The sequence below is a fragment of the Corvus moneduloides genome, chromosome 7 (genome assembly GCF_009650955.1).
Source record: "Corvus moneduloides isolate bCorMon1 chromosome 7, bCorMon1.pri, whole genome shotgun sequence".
Lineage (NCBI taxonomy): Eukaryota > Metazoa > Chordata > Aves > Passeriformes > Corvidae > Corvus > Corvus moneduloides.
In genome coordinates this window covers 37,981,850-38,000,653 of record NC_045482.1, presented here as the reverse complement: position 1 = coordinate 38,000,653, position 18,804 = coordinate 37,981,850, and the positions used below count along the sequence as shown (strand labels likewise).

General features: G+C 45.7%; 1 protein-coding gene across 4 annotated transcripts; it reads left to right on the top strand.

Moving 5' to 3' along the window:
* The first annotated feature begins 7,382 nt into the window (after positions 1 to 7,382).
* Positions 7,383 to 16,994, top strand: NMI (N-myc and STAT interactor). 4 transcript variants are annotated; one of them, XM_032114977.1, is made up of 11 exons: positions 7,383 to 7,762; positions 7,875 to 7,986; positions 8,866 to 8,914; positions 10,230 to 10,307; positions 10,591 to 10,737; positions 11,753 to 11,860; positions 12,335 to 12,503; positions 12,973 to 13,079; positions 13,183 to 13,375; positions 13,983 to 14,089; positions 15,294 to 16,994. In XM_032114977.1, exons 3-11 carry the CDS (start codon positions 8,870 to 8,872, stop codon positions 15,513 to 15,515), a joined length of 1,176 nt encoding a protein of 391 aa, XP_031970868.1. In that variant the 5' UTR covers positions 7,383 to 7,762; positions 7,875 to 7,986; positions 8,866 to 8,869; the 3' UTR covers positions 15,516 to 16,994. The 4 variants fall into 4 exon arrangements, with proteins under 4 accessions (XP_031970868.1, XP_031970864.1, XP_031970865.1 ...); XM_032114973.1 differs by having other exon boundaries at positions 7,384 to 7,762; positions 7,875 to 7,984; positions 8,840 to 8,914; XM_032114974.1 differs by having other exon boundaries at positions 7,384 to 7,762; positions 7,875 to 7,998; positions 8,840 to 8,914.
* The last annotated feature ends 1,810 nt before the right edge of the window (positions 16,995 to 18,804 follow it).

The window sequence follows — 18,804 nt, the reverse complement described above, 5'->3', positions numbered from 1 at the left end:
GGGATCATCAAGTCCACCTGTAAAAACACAGAAAGGGTCTGGGGCAGGCCCTGCAGTGCAGGGAAAAGGGACAATCCCTGAATCTCCAGGAGCTGCCTGTTCAGGCTCTCTCTTCCACTCTTTCATCGGGATTCCTTGAGCCTGACGCCTTCAAATGCCTTGGGATGCAGAATTCCAGCACTACCAGCAGCTCCTTCCACAAAAGCCAGGCTAAGACCTGCTTTCCTCTTCCTGTGCCCACCATGGGGCAAGGTGTCCTCCCACACCGTGAATCCCAACTGGACAATGGTCACCTAAATCTGGAAAAGGTGTGCCATGTCCTGGTCTCCCAGCAAGGTCATCTGAACCCCAGAGAGTTGGATTCAGTGACAACACACTGGGATTAGTCTCAGCAGGCATTGCTTAGGATGCCCCTTCATGTCTGCAACACTCATTTTCCACCCCCTGTCTGGTGCAGCCACTGAGGAAATCAACTTTCTGTCTTTTCCTAATGACTCAAGATTTTATCAGCTTTTTTCGTTACTCCTAATGTATTTATTTAAGTGTGATGTGTGAGATCTCTGTCACCCATTTCCTAACTTCTGTCAAGGGTTGGGCTGTGGATTTGCTTAGATCCATGGGCATAGCTCCCATCCTGTGGGCTCTGGAGAAGCTAGCTGCTGTCTCTGGCATGGCCTTACACATGGAATTCCATCATTGCAGCATCCAGCGTGGTGCCAACTCATGCTCTTGGCATTGCGTCCTAATCCTGGAAATCCCTGCTTGCACAACTTGGCTGGAAATGTATAAAGATATGGATTATTCCACCTTCTTCTGAAATGATGCTTGGAGTTTTACCTCTGGGTGGTCCCAATCAGCATCTTCCCTAAGGAATGACCTGCTGGAGGTCTGGGCTTCCAACGGAGGCAATCCCAGCTTTTCAGCCTGATGTAAATTCTGAGTAAGCTACTTCCTGTGGGAAACTCACACTTTCCTCTTCTAATCATCCTGTGGTTTAGATATTTCTTTATTTCCTGTGCCTGTGAGGCACTGTCTCCTTCCCAAATTATCCTGGTGTATGTGGCTTTTTATGGAGCTGGAATTCTCCTTGCTTTACTTCTTTTTTAAAGTCTATTTTCTCACTTATCTTTCTGATCATGAAATAAAATGCAATATCCTATCCCATGGTAACATCTCTCCATTAGAGTCATTTTTACGTGACTGTGGCCTCAACCTCCTCTTTACACATTTATTAAAACTCCCCTTTGCTTTGTGCACACACTTGGCAGGTTGTGACTGATCACATTTTATTTTTATAGTATTAATTTGTCTTTATTTTTCATGCTCTGCCTGTGCTTCTTTTAATCTGCCAGCCTGAGAGCCATTAGAACACTCCACTCCTAAATAACAATTCCAAAGGCAAACCAATCCCCTTCAGCAGGATTAATTCCATCGTACAAATACATCCATGAACTCGAGTTCTTTTAAATCAACACCATATCCAATGTGTCAAAAATGGATCAAAATAACCCAGCTAATTGCTCTTAAACATTCCCAGTCATTCTGAGGCTTCAGCACCTTGTGAATGTAAAACACCAATTCCCTGTTATTTACAATAGAATTGATTAATATTCCTCTGATATTTATCTTGCCCAAGAGTAAATATTATTAAACACCACTGCAGGCACTGTGGAAAAAATATCAGTGGGATAATAAATGGAAAATTATATTTCTTGCCACTCAAAGATGAAAAGGTAAAACAAGAATTCTTGCAGCTCTCACAAAATTTCTTCTCTCAGTGTGAGGAGTTTTTAAATAGCACCAAAGTGCCTCAGTGGGGTATGAACTGCTGCACTCAAAGATGTGTGTTCATGAGTTTACAATTTTAGGCAAACTTTGCTCTGTCACAAACCCAGTGTGGCTGATTCAAGTGACAAAACTGGGATCTGCATCCAGGCCAAAAGCAGGATGAAACTTCAGCCTTAATTCCATATCTTGGAACGAGAGGATCTTTAAGGCCCCTTCCAACCCAAGCCTTTCTATGATTCCATGACCTCAAAAGATTCAAATTCAGCCTTAGAAAAAACTGATAATCAAAGGCTTTCCTTGATATCATTGTCACAATGGATTACCCTAATGAAAATTAGGCTCGTTTTTGTTTCCTTCCTTTTTACTCCAGTTTTCCTATTTTTTTTTTCATGTACATGCTTCCATCCTGGTGGAACACGTGCAGGGTTTGATATCCAGTTGTTTGCAGACCAGATCCAGGTCTGTTCCAGGAATCCCTGCCCAACTCAATCATGTTTTCAAAGCTCTCAAGCTGGCAGTGTCATTGCAGAAACTCCATTCTCTCTCCTCCCTGAATAGTTACAGCTGCATCCCATTAAATAAATCAATATCCGAAATTTAGAGCAGGGTGATGAAGCTGGAAAGCGGAATGAATCATCTTTCCCCAAAAGCTGGTGATACAAACTTACCAAAATTTACTGCCTGTGGAATATCCTAGGCTTTGATGCAGGACCCTTCCTGCCAGCACACTCATCCTGGGAAGGGTAATTCCTAATAAATTGAATATATTTCAATATCTTTTCTTTCTTTCCATAACTGCTTTTTACCCAACTTTTTAAAAGTTTTCTCCTCCCTAAAACTTACTGGGTTTTGTGTGGTGAAATAAGAAAAACACAAATTTGTTCACTGAATTTTCAGGCTGTGAATAACATCAGAGTAGATATTTAATGCTGAATTAACATGAAACCTGTCAGATCTAAACCAGAGTGTCAAGGATTAGGAGGCAGTTCTTTTAGAGCTGGACACAGGAAAGCGACCTAGCCAGAATCAGTGTCATAAAAAACAGTTTTAAAAAATCCTCTACAAACTAAACAGTTTTTAGGAGTTGGTAACACTTGGAAATGAGCTGGGCTAAGAGTTGTTGTGTCTTAATTCTCAGAAGGTGCTTCATGCACAAGAGTGAAGGCAGAAATTGAGATATGAGTGCATCCAAAACAATTAATGCCTGGGTTATTTTGGGGAAAAATGGAAAAAATTAAAAGGGAAAGGAAAGAAGGGAAAGGAAAAGGAAGATTAAAAGGAAAAGAAAAAAGGGAAAAGGAGAAGAGGAAAAGGGAAAGGGAAAAAGAGTGGGGTGAACAAAAGCAGTGGTGTTAATGAACCAACCCCAACACATTCAGTTCTCATTAACAGCTTCTCAGAAATGACCCTTCCTCACCACTCACTCAGGAGTTTTTCCAGGAATGTGTCCAGGCCAAAGCCCTATAACACTGGGATTACTCTCCTTCCTAGAAATATCTACATGAGCAATTTCCACGTTTTAACTTACACATATTCACTTTTTAATTTATCTCAGCTGCACCACGGCTTTCTACCTAAGACTTTCTATTTGCTTTACTCTCAGTAAGTGTTTCTTTCATGAAGAATGGATTGTAGAAAATAATTTTCAAGAATCAAAAAAAAAAAAAGGGGGGGGAAATGTCACAATTGCTTTCAAAAAATCATATCTAGAGACTAAGGCACTTATATATTCCCAAAAAATATCATTTTGGTAACCTTCACTTAGAATTATATTCCTTCAGAAATCCTGCTGGCTACAAAGTTTGGCAAGAAACAGAAAAGATCTTTTTTCTCATGGGATCATGGAATCCCAGACTGGTTTGGGTTGGAAGGAACCTTAAAGCTCATCCCATTCCTCCCATACCATGGGCAGGGACACCTCCCACTATCCCAGGCTGCTCCAACCTGGCCTTGGACACTGCCAGGGATCCAGGGGCAGCCACAGCTTCTCTGGGCACCCTGTGCCAGGGCCTCCCCACCCTTCCAGCCAGGAATTCCCTCCCAATATCCCATCCATCCCCGCCCTCTGGCAGTGGGGAGCCATTCCCCCTTGTCCCATAGAACACCACTTTTTCCAGGCACATCTCCACACCTGCTCTCCTGCTTTCCCTGCCCTCTCATTTACATCTTCTCAGCACAAAATGGGCTGCACCTGGAATTTATTCTGCCTCAATAAACCAGTAATTCTCCCTGAAACACTAACAGTGCCATTTGCAATGAGTTTCATTTCATTATTTCATTAACATGCAGTGATTTTCCAAAGAACAGGAATGGGATTCAGGCCTGCCAACGTGCATCTCAGATGATTCCTTCTGCATTGTTTGCTTTCAGCAGCCGTGCTGGGACTAATTCATGGCCCAGGGCATTGCCTCATAGTGCTGCTTCCCGGGACGCACAGCCCAGGGAAGCTGGAACATCCCCAACTCCTGCTGGACACGCTTCAGAATCCGTCCTGTGAGGGATGGAGATTGGTAGAGAGCATTCATTTCATCCTTCTGCCTGTGTTGGGAAGGGAATTGAATGTTTGTGTGAGGCAGGTATTTGACACCTAAACTCAAGGTGCTGGATATCCCTTGTCAGGTCTATTTTCCTCCTTTGCCTTGCTAGAAAAAGAAGGGCTGAGAAAGGATTGGGTTTGTGCTGCCTACAATGTTGGCCCCTTGAAACACGATCTGGAACCTGTGTAGGGGTCCCCTACCCCTCATCAGAGAAGACTGAAGCTCTTTCACCCTGAACTAAGTTGTTCTTCACCCTCACCGAGGTGACCCTGCCGCACATCACCCCCCTGGGATGGCATGGGATGAGCTGGAGTGGAGAAATGAGCCAGCTAAACCCAGCTTTAGTCAGGGTTCATTTTGAAGCTGCTTAATTTCCCAGTCTGGATTGGCACATGGCTGCATGAGCACTCAGGAGGCAGGAGAAACAGGGAACTGAAGGACAGGACAACTTCTCGAGGGATCCACGTGCTCTTGGTGTCTCAATGACATCAAGGTCTGATAACTACAGATTTTGGTGCCTCAGCAGTGAGATCCAGAACTCTTATCCTGATGAGTTTTGGTGCTGCTTTTGGAAGGTATCGCCTACAGATCCTGAGAACACAATAAATGAAAGATCCCAATCTGCTCCTCAACACTGGCACGGCACCAAGGACAGAAAGATTTCTTTATTTGCCTGAGGTTTGTAGAGTTTTTTTCCTCAGTAATTTAGTAGGGATTCCTGAGGATGGGAGGTGGTACAGCAGTCACCATGATTGTGTCCTGCTTGTGTGATAACATGCAGGTCCTTAAACAAGAACCTGGAAATCTATTTCCTTTTTCCCAGGCACTAATAAACTACCATTTTCCAGGCTCTGGAAATCCTGGAGATGAGCAGGGAAGACACCACTAAGTCCCAGGCACTTAATTTCCACTTGCTTCCCTCTTTGAATCTGTTGTAACTTCAAAAGAACTCACATTTTCTCCCTGTGAAGGTAGTGCCATGAGATTGCATTGAGCTATTCTCAAATAGTCTTGGTACCAACAAAAGGTACTTTATGGCTGTGAAACTTCCTCCAGCTTTATCAGAATATTTCTTGCTGTAGATGAGCCCTAATCAGGATTTTCTTTTCAAGTTTCCAGTTCAGCTTCCTGGGCTCATCCAGAGTTTTTCAGGCTCCTTAAGAGCAAGTCTGGAATCAATGCAGGCTGCTTGGAGAGTTATAAAGCTTCTTGTACTCCATGCTATATTTTACTCCTCGATTTTCCCCTTTAGCTAAACTCCGCAGAGTTACGAAATCCATGTTTTTCCCTTTACTCTGCTTCACATGTGGTTAACACCACAAATCCACAACACCCAGAAATCCATTAAGATATCAACTCCAAGGCAACCCCATTTCACTTAAGGAACTTGGCTCAGGTCAGCATCTCCAATAAATTTCCTTTACCAAACAAGCACAAACACATTGTTCAGCTCAAATCCCAAAGCAGGCCGTGTAACCAGACTGACGTTGCTTGCTCCCCGGAGTTCAGGGAAATAAAGATCCTTCAGATCCCAACATGACCACGGTCACTGGAGAGGAGCCCACCGCTCTGACATTTGAATGTGAAAATCTGCTGGACTTAGGTCATAACAGAACCACCTCCTCCTCCCTGGCTACTCCAGCAAACCTCTCCCTTTTACTCATTAGTAACCAACTTTGTGTTTATAAAGCAATAGTAAACATTGTTAGCCATTGTCAAGGCAGAAAATGATAACAAAAATAATAATAATAATAATCCCTCAAATGCAGGGTCAGAGTTTCATCCACTTATCTGAAATAACAGATACGGACTTTTGAAGCTGCCGTAACAATCACGCTGTGGGTAAAACTCCCAGTGAATTCGGTGGCACGAGGTGATCGCTATCCAAGCAGGGGGCAATCCAAGATTCCCTCTCTGGAGCCAGTGAAAACAAAAATCCTGAAACCCTTAATCTGGCTGCCCCAGCACAGACCTCCTCGAGTGTGCACACAGACCCCAAGCAATTCCGCCGCAGCGCTTCGTTGTTATCCAGCTCCATCTGCTACTTCTCCGAAAGCAGAGTCCACATCTGCTAAGTGACAAAGTCAGCGTTTACTCCTTCCCCAACTATTTGACATATTTTGAATTTTTGAGGATTAATTTCTTGAACAGTCAGCGCTGTTTGACTGCAACGCATACAAAATCCTTTAGCCAATGAGTACAAGTCTGTTTGCAATTTTGAGGGGAACACTTAAAAGATCAGTAAGCTTAGTTTGAAAGGAAACCTGAAAGTCATATACTTCATTTTTATTCTTAGTGTAGGATATAGACTCTATCCTTTAATTATCTATGTGGAATCATGGAACGGTTTGGGTTGGAAGGGACTCAAAGATGCCGTTCCACCCCCTGCCATGGCAGGGACACCTCCCACTGTCCCAGGCTGCTCCCAGCCCCAATGCCCAGCCTGGCCTTGGGCACTGCCAGGGATCCAGGGGCAGCCCCAGCTGCTCTGGGCACCCCGTGCCAGGGCCTCCCCACCCTTCCAGCCAGGAATTCCTTCCCAATATCCCATCCATCCCTGCCCTCTGGCAGTGGCAAGCCATTCCCTGTGAACTGTCCCTCCATCCTTGTCCACAGCGCATTTCCAGCCTTTTACTCTCCCTTGGATGAGAACCCAGTGCTTTCTCTTCCTCAAAATGATCACCATTGAAACCAAAGTGGGTTTATTTCTTCCAGACACCTCTTTAGAGGTCACATTTCAGTGACAAGCTGACACTCGGTTCTCCAGAATTCTTCTATACATTTATTTGTTGGAATGCGGCATCTCCACCCGCAAGGGCTCTTTCTATCGGGGATGCTTTTTGCCACAGAAGGAAACCATATTCCCTGTAATACAAACACATAATTCCAAGGAATTGCAAACAAATAAATACACGCACAAATTCAGCAGAATCCGCTTGAGGACGCCAAGTTTGTGTCACTGGATTTCCCAGACGAGCCCAGCCGGGACGGGCGGGCAGCGGCTCCGCCCTGAGGCGACGGCCGCCCTCACGCCGGCCCTGAGGGCTCTGCTCCAGCGCCTTCTCCCGACCCACCGCTCCCCGCCTCTTCCTGGGATTTCAGAGTTTCCTCCACACTGGTGCCCGTGAGCCTCATCAAGGCTTAGCTAAGGGGTGGCAGGCCCGGCGCCTCCTCCCTCACGGCGCACGAATGCAGCGAGAAGCACCCGGCTGCCACGGCGGATCCCCCCGCGGGTCGCCGGGCGTGTGAGGGGGCCGGCAGGGCTGCGGCCCCTCCTCCGCAGCCGGGAAAGCGAAAGCGGAAGGCGAGCCCGGGAGCGCTCTGGAGGTGTCTGAGGAGCCGCCGGGAGCTGCGGGAGCCCCGGGCCGTGTCCCCAGCCTGTCGCCGGCCGTGTCCCCAGCCTGTCGCCGGCCGTGTCCGTCGGTCCCGCCCGGGAGGTGAGCGGTGAGGGACCCGCTCGGGTCCCCCGCGGCGGAGGAGGCGCGGATAAACCCAGGGAAGCTATTGTTCATTTATGCTTTCACTTTCATTTTTTTTTTTTTTTTCCAGGAAACTGTACAGAAGTCTCAGAGTTTTGGCTGCTTGATCCAAACCAGAAAGGGATTCCGGGATCCGTAAACTCGGTTTCAAGACTCTGAGTGAGTCGGGTCAGAACCAAGGTGAGGATTCCCAGGTGAGAGGGTCGGGAATTTGGGCTGCTCCTGTTGGGATCTCGTGGTCAGAGAGTGTCTGACCTGTTCCTTCTTATCTGCCTCCATAAAATGCTGTGGCAGCAGATTCCAGATTTTAAATTATTTGTTGTGTAAAAGTGTTTTCATTTGCGTTAAACAGGTTTCATAGAATCCCTGAATGATTTGGGTTGGAAGGAACCTTAAAACTCATCCAGTGCCACCCCTGCCATGGGCAGGGACACCTCCCACTATCCCAGGTTGTTCCAAGCCCCAATGTCCAGCCTGGCCTTGGGCACTGCCAGGGATCCAGGGGCAGCCCCAGCTGCTCTGGGAATCTGTGCCAGGGCCTGCCCACCCTCCCAGCCAGGAGTTCCTTCCCAATATCCCATCTCTCCCTGCCCTCTGGCAGTGGGGAGCCATTCCCTGTGTCCTGTCCCTCCAGGCCTTGTCCCCAGTCCCTCTCCAGCTCTCCTGGAGCCCCTTTAGGCACTGGAAGGGGCTCTGAGGTCCCCTTTTCTCCAGGCTCTCCAGCACAGAACATACAGGCTGTTCCCATGTGTGTAACAGCACAAAAGTAGCATAAAGGTAAACACAGAACTATCAGAACAGCAAAGTTGAGTTATGCACAGCAGAATTCCTCACATCTGTCTCCAGCTTTTATTTCCTAGTAAGGAAGGAGGCTTCAGATATCCAATATCTATCACTTTTGCCTGTAAAATTGTACATTTATGTTTAAAAATTCTTGCAGTTCAGCACAGCTTCTGGTATTCCTGATACTGCATTACATAAAAAACTCCCCAAACCATACACACAATTGTCTTTTTTTTTTTCCTGTTTCCTCAGGTTTCAATGGATTTTAACAGTCCCCCATCAATGGATTTTAACAGTCCCCCATCATCTCTACAAGACAATGGTTTTGTAAGCATTTCCTGATATGCTGCCTGGCAGTAAAATCTGTATTTGACAGCTGTACCTCTGAATGAAGATTTGTGCTAGCACTGCTTCTGCTTGTCTCGCCTTCTTCCACCCTTTAATACTTGGGACATTCCTGTTTCCATAGGGGGAATCCCATTCCCAACACTCTGCATTAGAGATCCTCCTAGAGCTTCCTGTCCTGCCTCTCTTGCTCATCTGTCTTTGTGGAGCTTTTTTAGGGGAATTTCTCTTTTCCTGGGATTCAGCTCCAGCAGTGCACAAATGGTTTGGATGGGACTTTCACATTTCTTATGTTTTCCTGGATATTTTTTCCCTTTTTTTCAGGTTGGAAACCGTTGTGTGAGACCATTTTTTTAGTAAAAAACAGGCATCCTTTTTCTTCCAGCTGTTGGCACGTGCATCCTTCTGCTTTCCTGCACTCAATCCCTGGAGTGAAGGAATATTTTTCCCATTTTAACTAAGACACAGATGGGTATTTCCCTGTTGCTTAATTTGAAACTGAAAGAAATACTTTATATTTTATTATTTTTAGGGAATACCCAGCCACTACCAAGGGAATTGACAAGATTATCTAATTCAGACCTTTTCCATGGATTATCTCATTCAGACCTTTTCCATGCCTAAGTTTCATGGTTCCCATTCAAGCTTTATGTAATCTTGAGTAAAAGGGAGGGAATGTTTCAGTGTCTTTGGATTTTTTCTTTTATTTTATTTTCTGCAGAATATTGCAGTCATAGAAACAAAACAGAACAAAGATTTTTCTGCCTCCTTGGGCTTTGTCCAGTTGTAATTTCCCTGCCCTTGTGAAGTTCTGCCCTGAATTTCAACTCTGAAATGGTTCTTTTATCACCTTCCTTGATATTGCCTTTTATTATCCAATCTCCCCAAGCTTGGAAGCTCAAAATCCCATTTTCACTTTCTTTTTTTTTTTGTTGACACCTTGTCGTGGAGGAACTGCTGAGAAAGCACAGAGCTAAACATTTGTGGGTTTGAGGGGCTTAGTTCTGTGTGGAAGAACATGGGCACAACTTGATTTATTATTTAGCTAAATATTAGCCTGTAGATTTTAGCAGTTGGATAATTAGCAAATAATAATGGCTGGTCAGTAATTCACATTTTTGTGGATTTTTGTCCTGTCCAGCCATTAAAATAATTCAATGATTTCACCTAAGTGAATGAGTTTTAAATTTTTTTTCTAACTTTTTAATTTTTAAAAAACTTTTTTTGGAATTGTTTGGGGTGTCTCAGTTGTTGCCCAAGAGAGGAGAAAACCAATGTGTTCCTCTTCTGTCTGCAGAGTATGGTACCCACTGATGCACTTGGGACATCCAAGGAAGAGATGGAAAGACTCAAGGAAGAGCCAGAGATGTGGAAGGCAAGTTCTGTAAAGCACATGGAACCATGGACACTTGCTGAAAGATAAGGATTAGTCCATCCTTCTAAAAGCAGATCAACTCCCCCACATTCATAACCCTTGTTCTCTGTTCTTCAATGCTTTGTGCTTGTGTTGCTCTCAGTGGGAACCACTCTTGTAAGTTTAATATTTACCCAAAGCGTTAAAAACCAATAAATGTGAAGGGCTTACTCAAGGTTTTGTTTGTTCCCGTAGAAATAAATTTTTTTAAAAAATTTAAAGGCTGTTTCTTTTTGTGATCCAGAAAAGAGCTGAAGAGGCTGCAAAGGTAGAAGTTGACCTTCTTGTCTCCAAAGCAAGTGCTGATAGGGAGGATGCTAGAGCAGAGAAGAAGCTGACAGAGCTGAAGGAGCAAGAGGAGCAGCGTAAGGACAGCATTATCATCTTTGAGGTATGGAGAAGGCTGGTGGTGTTTGGGAGCTTGGGAAGGAGGAGTGGATTAGGAAAAAGGGAGGAATATTTCCAGTTTCAATGGCTTCACCAGTGTGCAGACTGTACTGGTAGAATGTTCCACACTTTGTTTTCTGCACTTTAGTGTTTCACGGGCAGGCAAAGAAACAGTGCAATAAACCAAGTCTGTTTGGGGATGAAACCTGACAAAATCAGTCTTTCCTTTCCAAGATTCTCCCCTACAGATGAGTTCAGGTCTGTGTCATGTGGATAAAGCTCAGTGGGTTGATTCCACTGCTTTGCCAACTCCCTGTTCTGTGAGAGGTCACAGCACCCAAGGGATCCGTGTTTCTTAAGTGCCAGTGAGCTGGGCAAGAGCCAGGGCCTGTTTGAAGAGGGTTTTTCCTTCTAGAAGTGCTTGGTTCCAGAGCCCATTGGTTCATTCCCTCAATATTCCCTGTGCAGTAACAGGAGAAGGTTCCACGGGCTGCCAAGGAGGTGCTTTCAGTGAGGTTTGGTAAATCACTGATGAGAAATTATGGCTCAAGCTATTAAAATATAATTAACAGCTTAAATACACTCAGGTTGGGGAGAGATTTTCTGAAAGCTGATTTTGGTTCTTCAGTCGTAAATGTTTGGATTTTATACCCAGGAAAGGTCATTATCAAATCAGGCTTTTGCCTTTGGCTGATGGGAACTGGTCTAAGAGGCTCCAGTGGTTGATGACTTTAAAGGAGCCACCTTCTAATTGTGGCTGGCTGGAGCTGACAACATCTGCTCTGTTTCCTTCTCATTCTGGCACATTCCCTGTCCAGGAAACCCTGGATTTAGTTACAGGGGCTTTGTGTCCCAGCAGGATCCATTGTTGTGGAGGAGTTCCAGAGCAGACAGGAGGAAGGAGAAGAACATGAAGAGGGAAGAGCAGCAGCATGGCAGAAACTGCCCAGATTTTGCTGAAATACATTTCTGTCTTTATTTAAGTGTTTAATTTTGCCTTTAATGTTTTTGCCCTGTAGCGGGAACTCTTTCTGTTAAACCGAGAAAACGCTGAGCTGAAGGAAGAGATTGAAAAGCTCAAGGAAGACCTGGAAGAATACAATTCCCAGGATAATCTGGTAAAGGAGGTGAAATATTTGGAAATTTGTCTTTTAGGAGGGCAGATTTTTATTTTCAGAGAATGTTTTGGGTTTGAAGTGACCTTAAATCTCATCTCATTCCAGCCCCAGGGACACCTTCCACTATCCCAATTGTCCAGCCTGGCCTTGGATACTTCCAGGGATGGGGCAGCCACAGCTTCTCTGGGCAGCCTGAGTTTCAGCCCCACTGAATTTGTCCCTCCTAGACTGTTGGGGCCACTTGTTCAGCATTTGAACTTCTGCTCATTTCAATATAAAATAAACCTGAAAGTTTCAGTTTCTTGTTTTCCCTGGCAAGACAATTTGAAGCAGGCTGAGGATATGGAAATAAATACAAGAGGTACTGAAAGCATGAGAGGAATGAAGAGAAGCAGAAATTTATTAAATGGTAGACACTGGAATAAAAAATATTCATAGCATTGGTAATTTTCAAGATTTCTTTTTCCTGTGTCAATTCTAAAGTTTGAGATTAAAAAGAAGGTGGCAGAAATGAAACTGAAGTTCACTCACCTGGAAGACATGAAGGATGATTGGGCAGATATGGACACTCACTGTGTTTTTGGGGCGGCTACAAAAATCCCCTTCAGACTCAGTCAGAACCAGGCTCTGCTGACTTTTGAAGATGAAGAGGGTAGGATGTATATTTTAATGATAAAATTAATGTCTGATGTATTTCATCTGGTAGTGGTGTGGTTTTCACCCAAGGGTATTTTGAAAGGAATGGGAAAAATCTTGTGTTAATGTTTTATACAATAAAAGCATCTTTTGACAGCATAGAAGTTTTACTATTCCCACTCAAAATCTATTTCAATATATATTATTCATAATATATTTGTTATAGTTATTATTTTGTTAATATTTATTGTTCATTATTATTATTATAGATGCTAAGATATTTTGCCTGTTATTATATTTTGCCTATAACCACTGAGATTTTATGGAACTAGACATGCCTGAAGACATGGATGCTTGGGATCTGGTGGCCTAATTATTATTTATTTCTCCTTTACTGATGCAAAAAGAGATTTTTTTAAGAGATTGGGGAATAGTTTTGGGTTTACAATGATTAAACAAAGCTTTTCATATCTGATTTCCCTCAGTTGCCCAGAGACTGACAAAGATGAGCAAGCACTCTGTGAACCTGGACAACAGAACAGCAAATGTGGGAGTGAGGCCTTTTGAACTTGAAATGGGATTCCAGTTTGAGGTAAACACCTAAAATATAAAAACACAGGTTCTTAAAAAGCTTTAGGTTCTTTTTTTTTTTGGTATTTTCAGTCACAAAGTGCACAAAAATTTGGTATTTTTAGCTCCACGTCACTGTCTCTGGAAAGAAGATCAATGTTTCAAAAATACCTGAGCTTCCCATTCCTAAAGACTGGATGAGAGACAAACTTGAGCTGAATTTCTACAAAACTGAGCAAGGAGGAGGAGGAGAAATAGAAAATGTGACCTACAACAAGGAGTCTGGGACAGCTGTCATCACATTCCTCAAACCTGGAGGTAGAGTCTGGAATATTTTCTTACCCAAATTCAGGCCAAATTGTCCATCCTGGGTTCCATTCTGGGGTAACCACTGAGTGTTGCAAACTCTTCCCACGGGGAGTTCATGGATCCCTCAGCAGCTTTTCATTACATCCCTTTTTGAGCAAACATAACCTGCTCACAGTTCATGAGCTTTATTTCCTTCAGAACTTTTTCAAAAAACTTGGTTTTTTTTTTCCTTTGCATTGCCAGACACTCGTATTGGAAAAAGAAAATCAGGAAAATGTGTTTGATTTCAGCTCCTGTTGCACGACAATGAAGTTGGACAGGCATTCCTGTTGCCCAGCTGGCTGGAATTCCATGATCAGTGGAGCCACATCCACTTAGAGCAGCTGCTTTCGATTTATTTCAGAAGCTTTTGTGGGCATTTAATGATTTTGCTCTTTTTTCTGGGAGTGCCACAGAAATTTTTTGCAGAATGCACATGAAGAATCTACAAGTGTGCCATCCTACGTTAGCTTCTACATCCAGAAAGATGAGTCTGGTCTTTGAAATGTTCATCAAATACTGTTTAAATTATATAAAATAATCAACTCTTTTTTTTTTTCCTCGTTCTCCATTGCAGCAAGCAACAACTTTTTGGGATGTACTAAATACCCTTTCTATGCAGAGGGAAGGTGCTTCAAGCTTTCTGTCTCCCCAAATTTTGATTTTCACTTCAGAAATTTTCAGGTAAAAGAATCCACTCCAGGCTGATAGAGCACAGATAAGGGGGAAATAGGAGAATGGGCAGACTTTTCAGTCCTGAGCCCTGCAGAGGCTTTTGTGTGAACTTAACAGCAAGTGTGAGTGTGAAATAGGCTGATGAGCTCATGTGCTGCAGTGTGAAAGCTGTAATTTATTTTCCAAGGGTGTGCTTGTCTTTCCTTGATGGAATTATCTCAGCACTCCCCACGTGCCTGTGTTGGACAGGAGGGAGCTGTTGGGGAAGGAGGTTGAGCACAGAGTTCTCCAAGTCACAAAGCTCTGTCAGGCTGACCCCTAAGCAGGATCCCAGAGACCCTGCAAACGAAACATTTGCTCCTTCATTCGTTGATTTCATTCCTTCGTTCAGCCCAAACACTGACTCTGTCACACACAGCTTGCTCATCATATTCTGCCTCCAGTTGTCTGCTGCTTTATGAACAGATGGTAATCGAGTCAGTATTGTGTATATAATCAGGCCTTTGTAATTAAGGCATGGGCTGGAGCGTGTGCAGGACACCCAGCAGGAGTCCCTGCAGGTGTGGGGCGTGTCCTGGCAGGGATTTTTATGGAGTGGTGCTGTCTGGAGCCATGGGAGATCCCCACATTCAGTGTGTGGGTGCATTAAAGAGTGCAGGACGCACCAGTTAAGGAATCCAGATGCACTGGGCTCAGAATCGTGGAATCACATGAGCTGGGAGGGATTTACAGGATCATCCAGTCCAGCTCCTGGCCCTGCACAGACACCCCAACAACCCCACCCTGTGCATCCCTGGCAGTGTTGTCCCAATGCTCCTGGAGCTCTGGCAGCCTCGGGGCCGTGCCCATTCCCTGGGGAGCCTGGCCAGTGCCCAGCACCCTCTGGGGGAAGAACCTTTCCCTGAAATCCAGCCTAAATCTTCCCTGGGACAGCTTCAGATGCTCTTCCTCTGCTCCCAGAAGGCAGAGATTGCAGCTGTCCCTTGGGATGAGTCTCCCCTCACTCTCCTCCAACAAACCAAGTGCCCTCAGCTGCTCCTCCATGGCCCCTCCAGACCTTTCATAGTAGTGCTATTTCCAGTGAAATTTCCACTGTCTAAAGCCTTAACCTTATCAAAGATCCCAGCCATACCTGAGCAAGGAATTCCCATCTCTCTCAGTTCCTTTGAATGCACAGCTGCTGTATAATCCAAGTGTGTTCTTTCCTCCACAGCCGTACTGTGGGGTTTCCAAGAAGACCATTCTGCTGAAAGGAATCCCAGAGGTGGAAGAGGATGAAGAAAGTGTGCAGGACATGATTGAAATCCACTTCCAAAAGCCGAGTAACGGAGGGGGGGAGATAGAGAAAATCAAATACATCTCCAAAGGAGCAGCCTATGTTTGTTTTGAGGAGGATACTGGGAATGCCACCATGGAAATCACAGGGTACTCGTGAAGTTCTGAGGTTTTGTTCCTCAGAGGCACAGCAATTTTTGTAGATATTGTGCTCTAACGTTCTGAAATTTATGTGTACAGGAGGAATTCCTGCCTTTGATTTGTCTCATGGCACTGACTTTGCACGGAAAGTCAGCAAAACTCCCCACTTGTGTTCAAGGTTAAAGGCACAGACAAAGCCTTCAGCAGCCCTTGAAACATCATCTAAGATTTTCTGCAACTTTGCATATTTTATATCGTGCAGATTTTTAAATACTCCAGAGTGGGATGAGTGTATTATTTCTTACATTTTGGATACAAAAGCCACATCTAATCCCAATCCAAAGCCTCCTCACAGTCCTGCTTTGTTGAAGTGCCAGAGCTTCAGAAGGTGGCTCTGACACAGCTCCAGTCCTGCTGAGGCTGCTGAGTGCCACCAAACTCAAATACCTGAAAGAATCCTGTAATTTCATAAACCCCACATTATCAAATCAGTGATAGAATTAAAACAGAAAATGGGAGATGCAAACCCAAGAAATTGCACTTAAGAGATGCCATGGCATTTGCTGCCTTTAGCTGTTGAGCTTCTCCCTGTTCATAGCCTGCTTTATTGTTTGGTTTTAATATTTGTTTCTGCAATTAAATTTTTCCTCATTTTTGTTCATGATTTTGGTTATTTTAAACTATTGCAGTCAAGGATTGAGCTGCTGCTGTATCTGGTTTTGTAACAATGCTGGGGGAACAGCCCTGAGGGATCTGGTGATCCCCAGGCTGCTGCTGGGAGGGCTTGGACAGAGTTACTTTCCAAGGAGAAATGTTTTTCCCTTTCTGCTGTCATCCTTGGAAAATAAATCCTTCCCTGACTTTGCACTTTTGCCACCCTTGGGGGCTGAAGTGGTTTGGCCCCAACAATCTTAACTCCAAACTAACACGAGCCTGAAATGAAAATAATTTATTTTCAGGGTATTTGACATCTTGATACGAAGAAAAAGGACAGTGCACTGAGAAGAGCATTGCACTAATACTTCAGGGTTTATTTTTCCAGACAAACTGGTAATTGGCAATGGATAAAAGTTGAATATGGAAAATTAAAATGCTGCAAACACCACAGTTTATTTGGAATTTGCTGCTGAGTGAGATCTGTGTGACTGTAGCACCTCTCACTGTTTAGGGCATGCAAAGGCATGGATTGATTACCTGACCATTGTGGAATAATAATAATTAATTCAAACAAAGTAATACTGAAGAATTTATGGACATTGTGCACTTTTGCACTCTCAGAAACTTGGTAAGACCAGACAGCCTAAAAAGAAAGGGGGGAAAACCTGAAAAAGGTAAAAAATGTCAGGAACTTCAACTGTACCTCACTGGTAAATATTGAGAAGTAAATCCTTAAAAAGGAAAAAGCTTAAAATTCTCATGAAGTGTCACAGTGTATGGGAGCAGTGAGAAGCTGCAAGTTTTAAAGCACAGAAAATAAATCAGATTTTTACATTTTAAAGACGATGTCTGTAGGTGTCTTGCTTTCATCCCTGATGAATTGTGGCTTGTGATGATTACCCTGTTAAATTTTAAAGCAGCAGTGGTGCTTTAAAGGCCGGAGACTGGTTTTAATGATGAAAAATAAGAATACAGTGTCGCTGATGCTTCTATAAATGTCAATATCCTTTTTCCTCCCCACTGGGCTGACTTTCTCTCGGGCTGGGAGGGTTTTATACCCACGTTACACATTACATGGACATTTCCCAGCTGCAGCTTTCACCCGAACATCGGTGTTGAATCAAACCTGGGGCTGTTTGGGGCCACGGGAGCTGTGCAAGCGCAGCCTCTGGGGTGCCATGGGTGTGCTCTGCCATGCGTGTCCCCGTGCGTGTGGGATATTGGGAAGGAACTCCTGGCTAGGAGGGAGGTGAGGCCCTGGCACAGGGTGCCCAGAGAAGCTGTGGCTGCCCCTGGATCCCTGGAAGTGTTCCCTGGATCCCTGCGTGTCCCTCTCCATGCATGTCCCTATCCCTGCGTGTCCCTGTCCATGTAATTCCCTCTCCATGCATGTCCCTATCCCTGCGTGTCCCTGTCCATGTAATTCCCTCTCCATGCATGTCCCTATCCCTGCGTGTCCCTGTCCATGTAATTCCCTCTCCATGCATGTCCCTATCCCTGCGTGTCCCTGTCCATGTAATTCCCTCTCCATGTATACCCGTTCCCTGCATGTTCCGTGTTCCCGTGTCCGTTCCCGGCCGCCGCAGTTCCCGGCGGGAAGGGCGGGCCCGTGTCCCTGCAGGGCTGGAGGTGCCCGGAGGGGCGGTCCCGCCGCTTCCCCCGCGCTTTCGCTTTCGTTTCCCCGCCGCTCCCGCCCGCTCTCGGCCCATCCCGGTGGGATCCCCGGACCGGTGGGATCGCCGTCCCAGCGGGATCCCCATCCCAGCCGGATCCCCTTCCCAGCGGGATCCCGTCCCGTTGGAGCGGCGGCCATGGCAAGTGCCGGGGCGCGTAGGGAGCGGGGGCCGCGCACCGCGAGGGACGGGGCCGGGAGGAGCTGGGGGGAAAAGCGCCGGGAAAAGGTGGGAAGGGAGCTGGAGAGGGACTTGGGACAAGGGCTGGAGGGACAGGACACAGCGAATGGTTCCCACTGCCAGAGGGCCGTGTTAGATGGGATACTGGGAAGGAATTCCTGCCTGGGAGGGTGGGCAGGCCCTGGAATGGAATTCCCAGAGCAGCAGTGGCTGTGCCCATCCCTGGCAGTGTCCAAGGCCAGGTTGGAGCAGCCTGGGATTGTGGAAGGTGTCCCTGCCCGTGGCAGGGGTGGCACTGGTTGGGCTTTAAGATCCCTCCCAAGCCAAACCAGTGTGGGATTTGCCGGGAAGCCCCAGCAGGACCCCGTTGCCACCGGTGACGGGCAGACAGAGCCGCTGCCCCGTCCGTCCCTGCCGCCCGTCCCCGCGGCCCCTCCCGCAGCGCCCATCGCTGCCTGGGAACAGCTGCTCGGCACAGACGCGTCTCGGGAGTGATTCAGCACAAACTGTGTGTTTGTGGGTTTTTTTTTTTCCCCTAACCCCACTAGCAGGCCCGAGTGTTGCTCCCAAACACCAGCTGGGAAGGTGTGAGGGCTGTCTGGCAGCTGAGCGCTCCGGCTGTGCCAGGCGTGAGAAAATCCCGCCTGCATCTTGGAAGCGCCCTGTTTGTATTCCCTCCGTGCTGCCTCATTAGAGCGGGGACTTGCTCTCACACGAGCTTCGCCACCAGGATAATTGGCTAGTGTAATTAATTAAAGCTCCTGGCTCTCGAAATTTGATGGGGGATAAAAGGAGGTT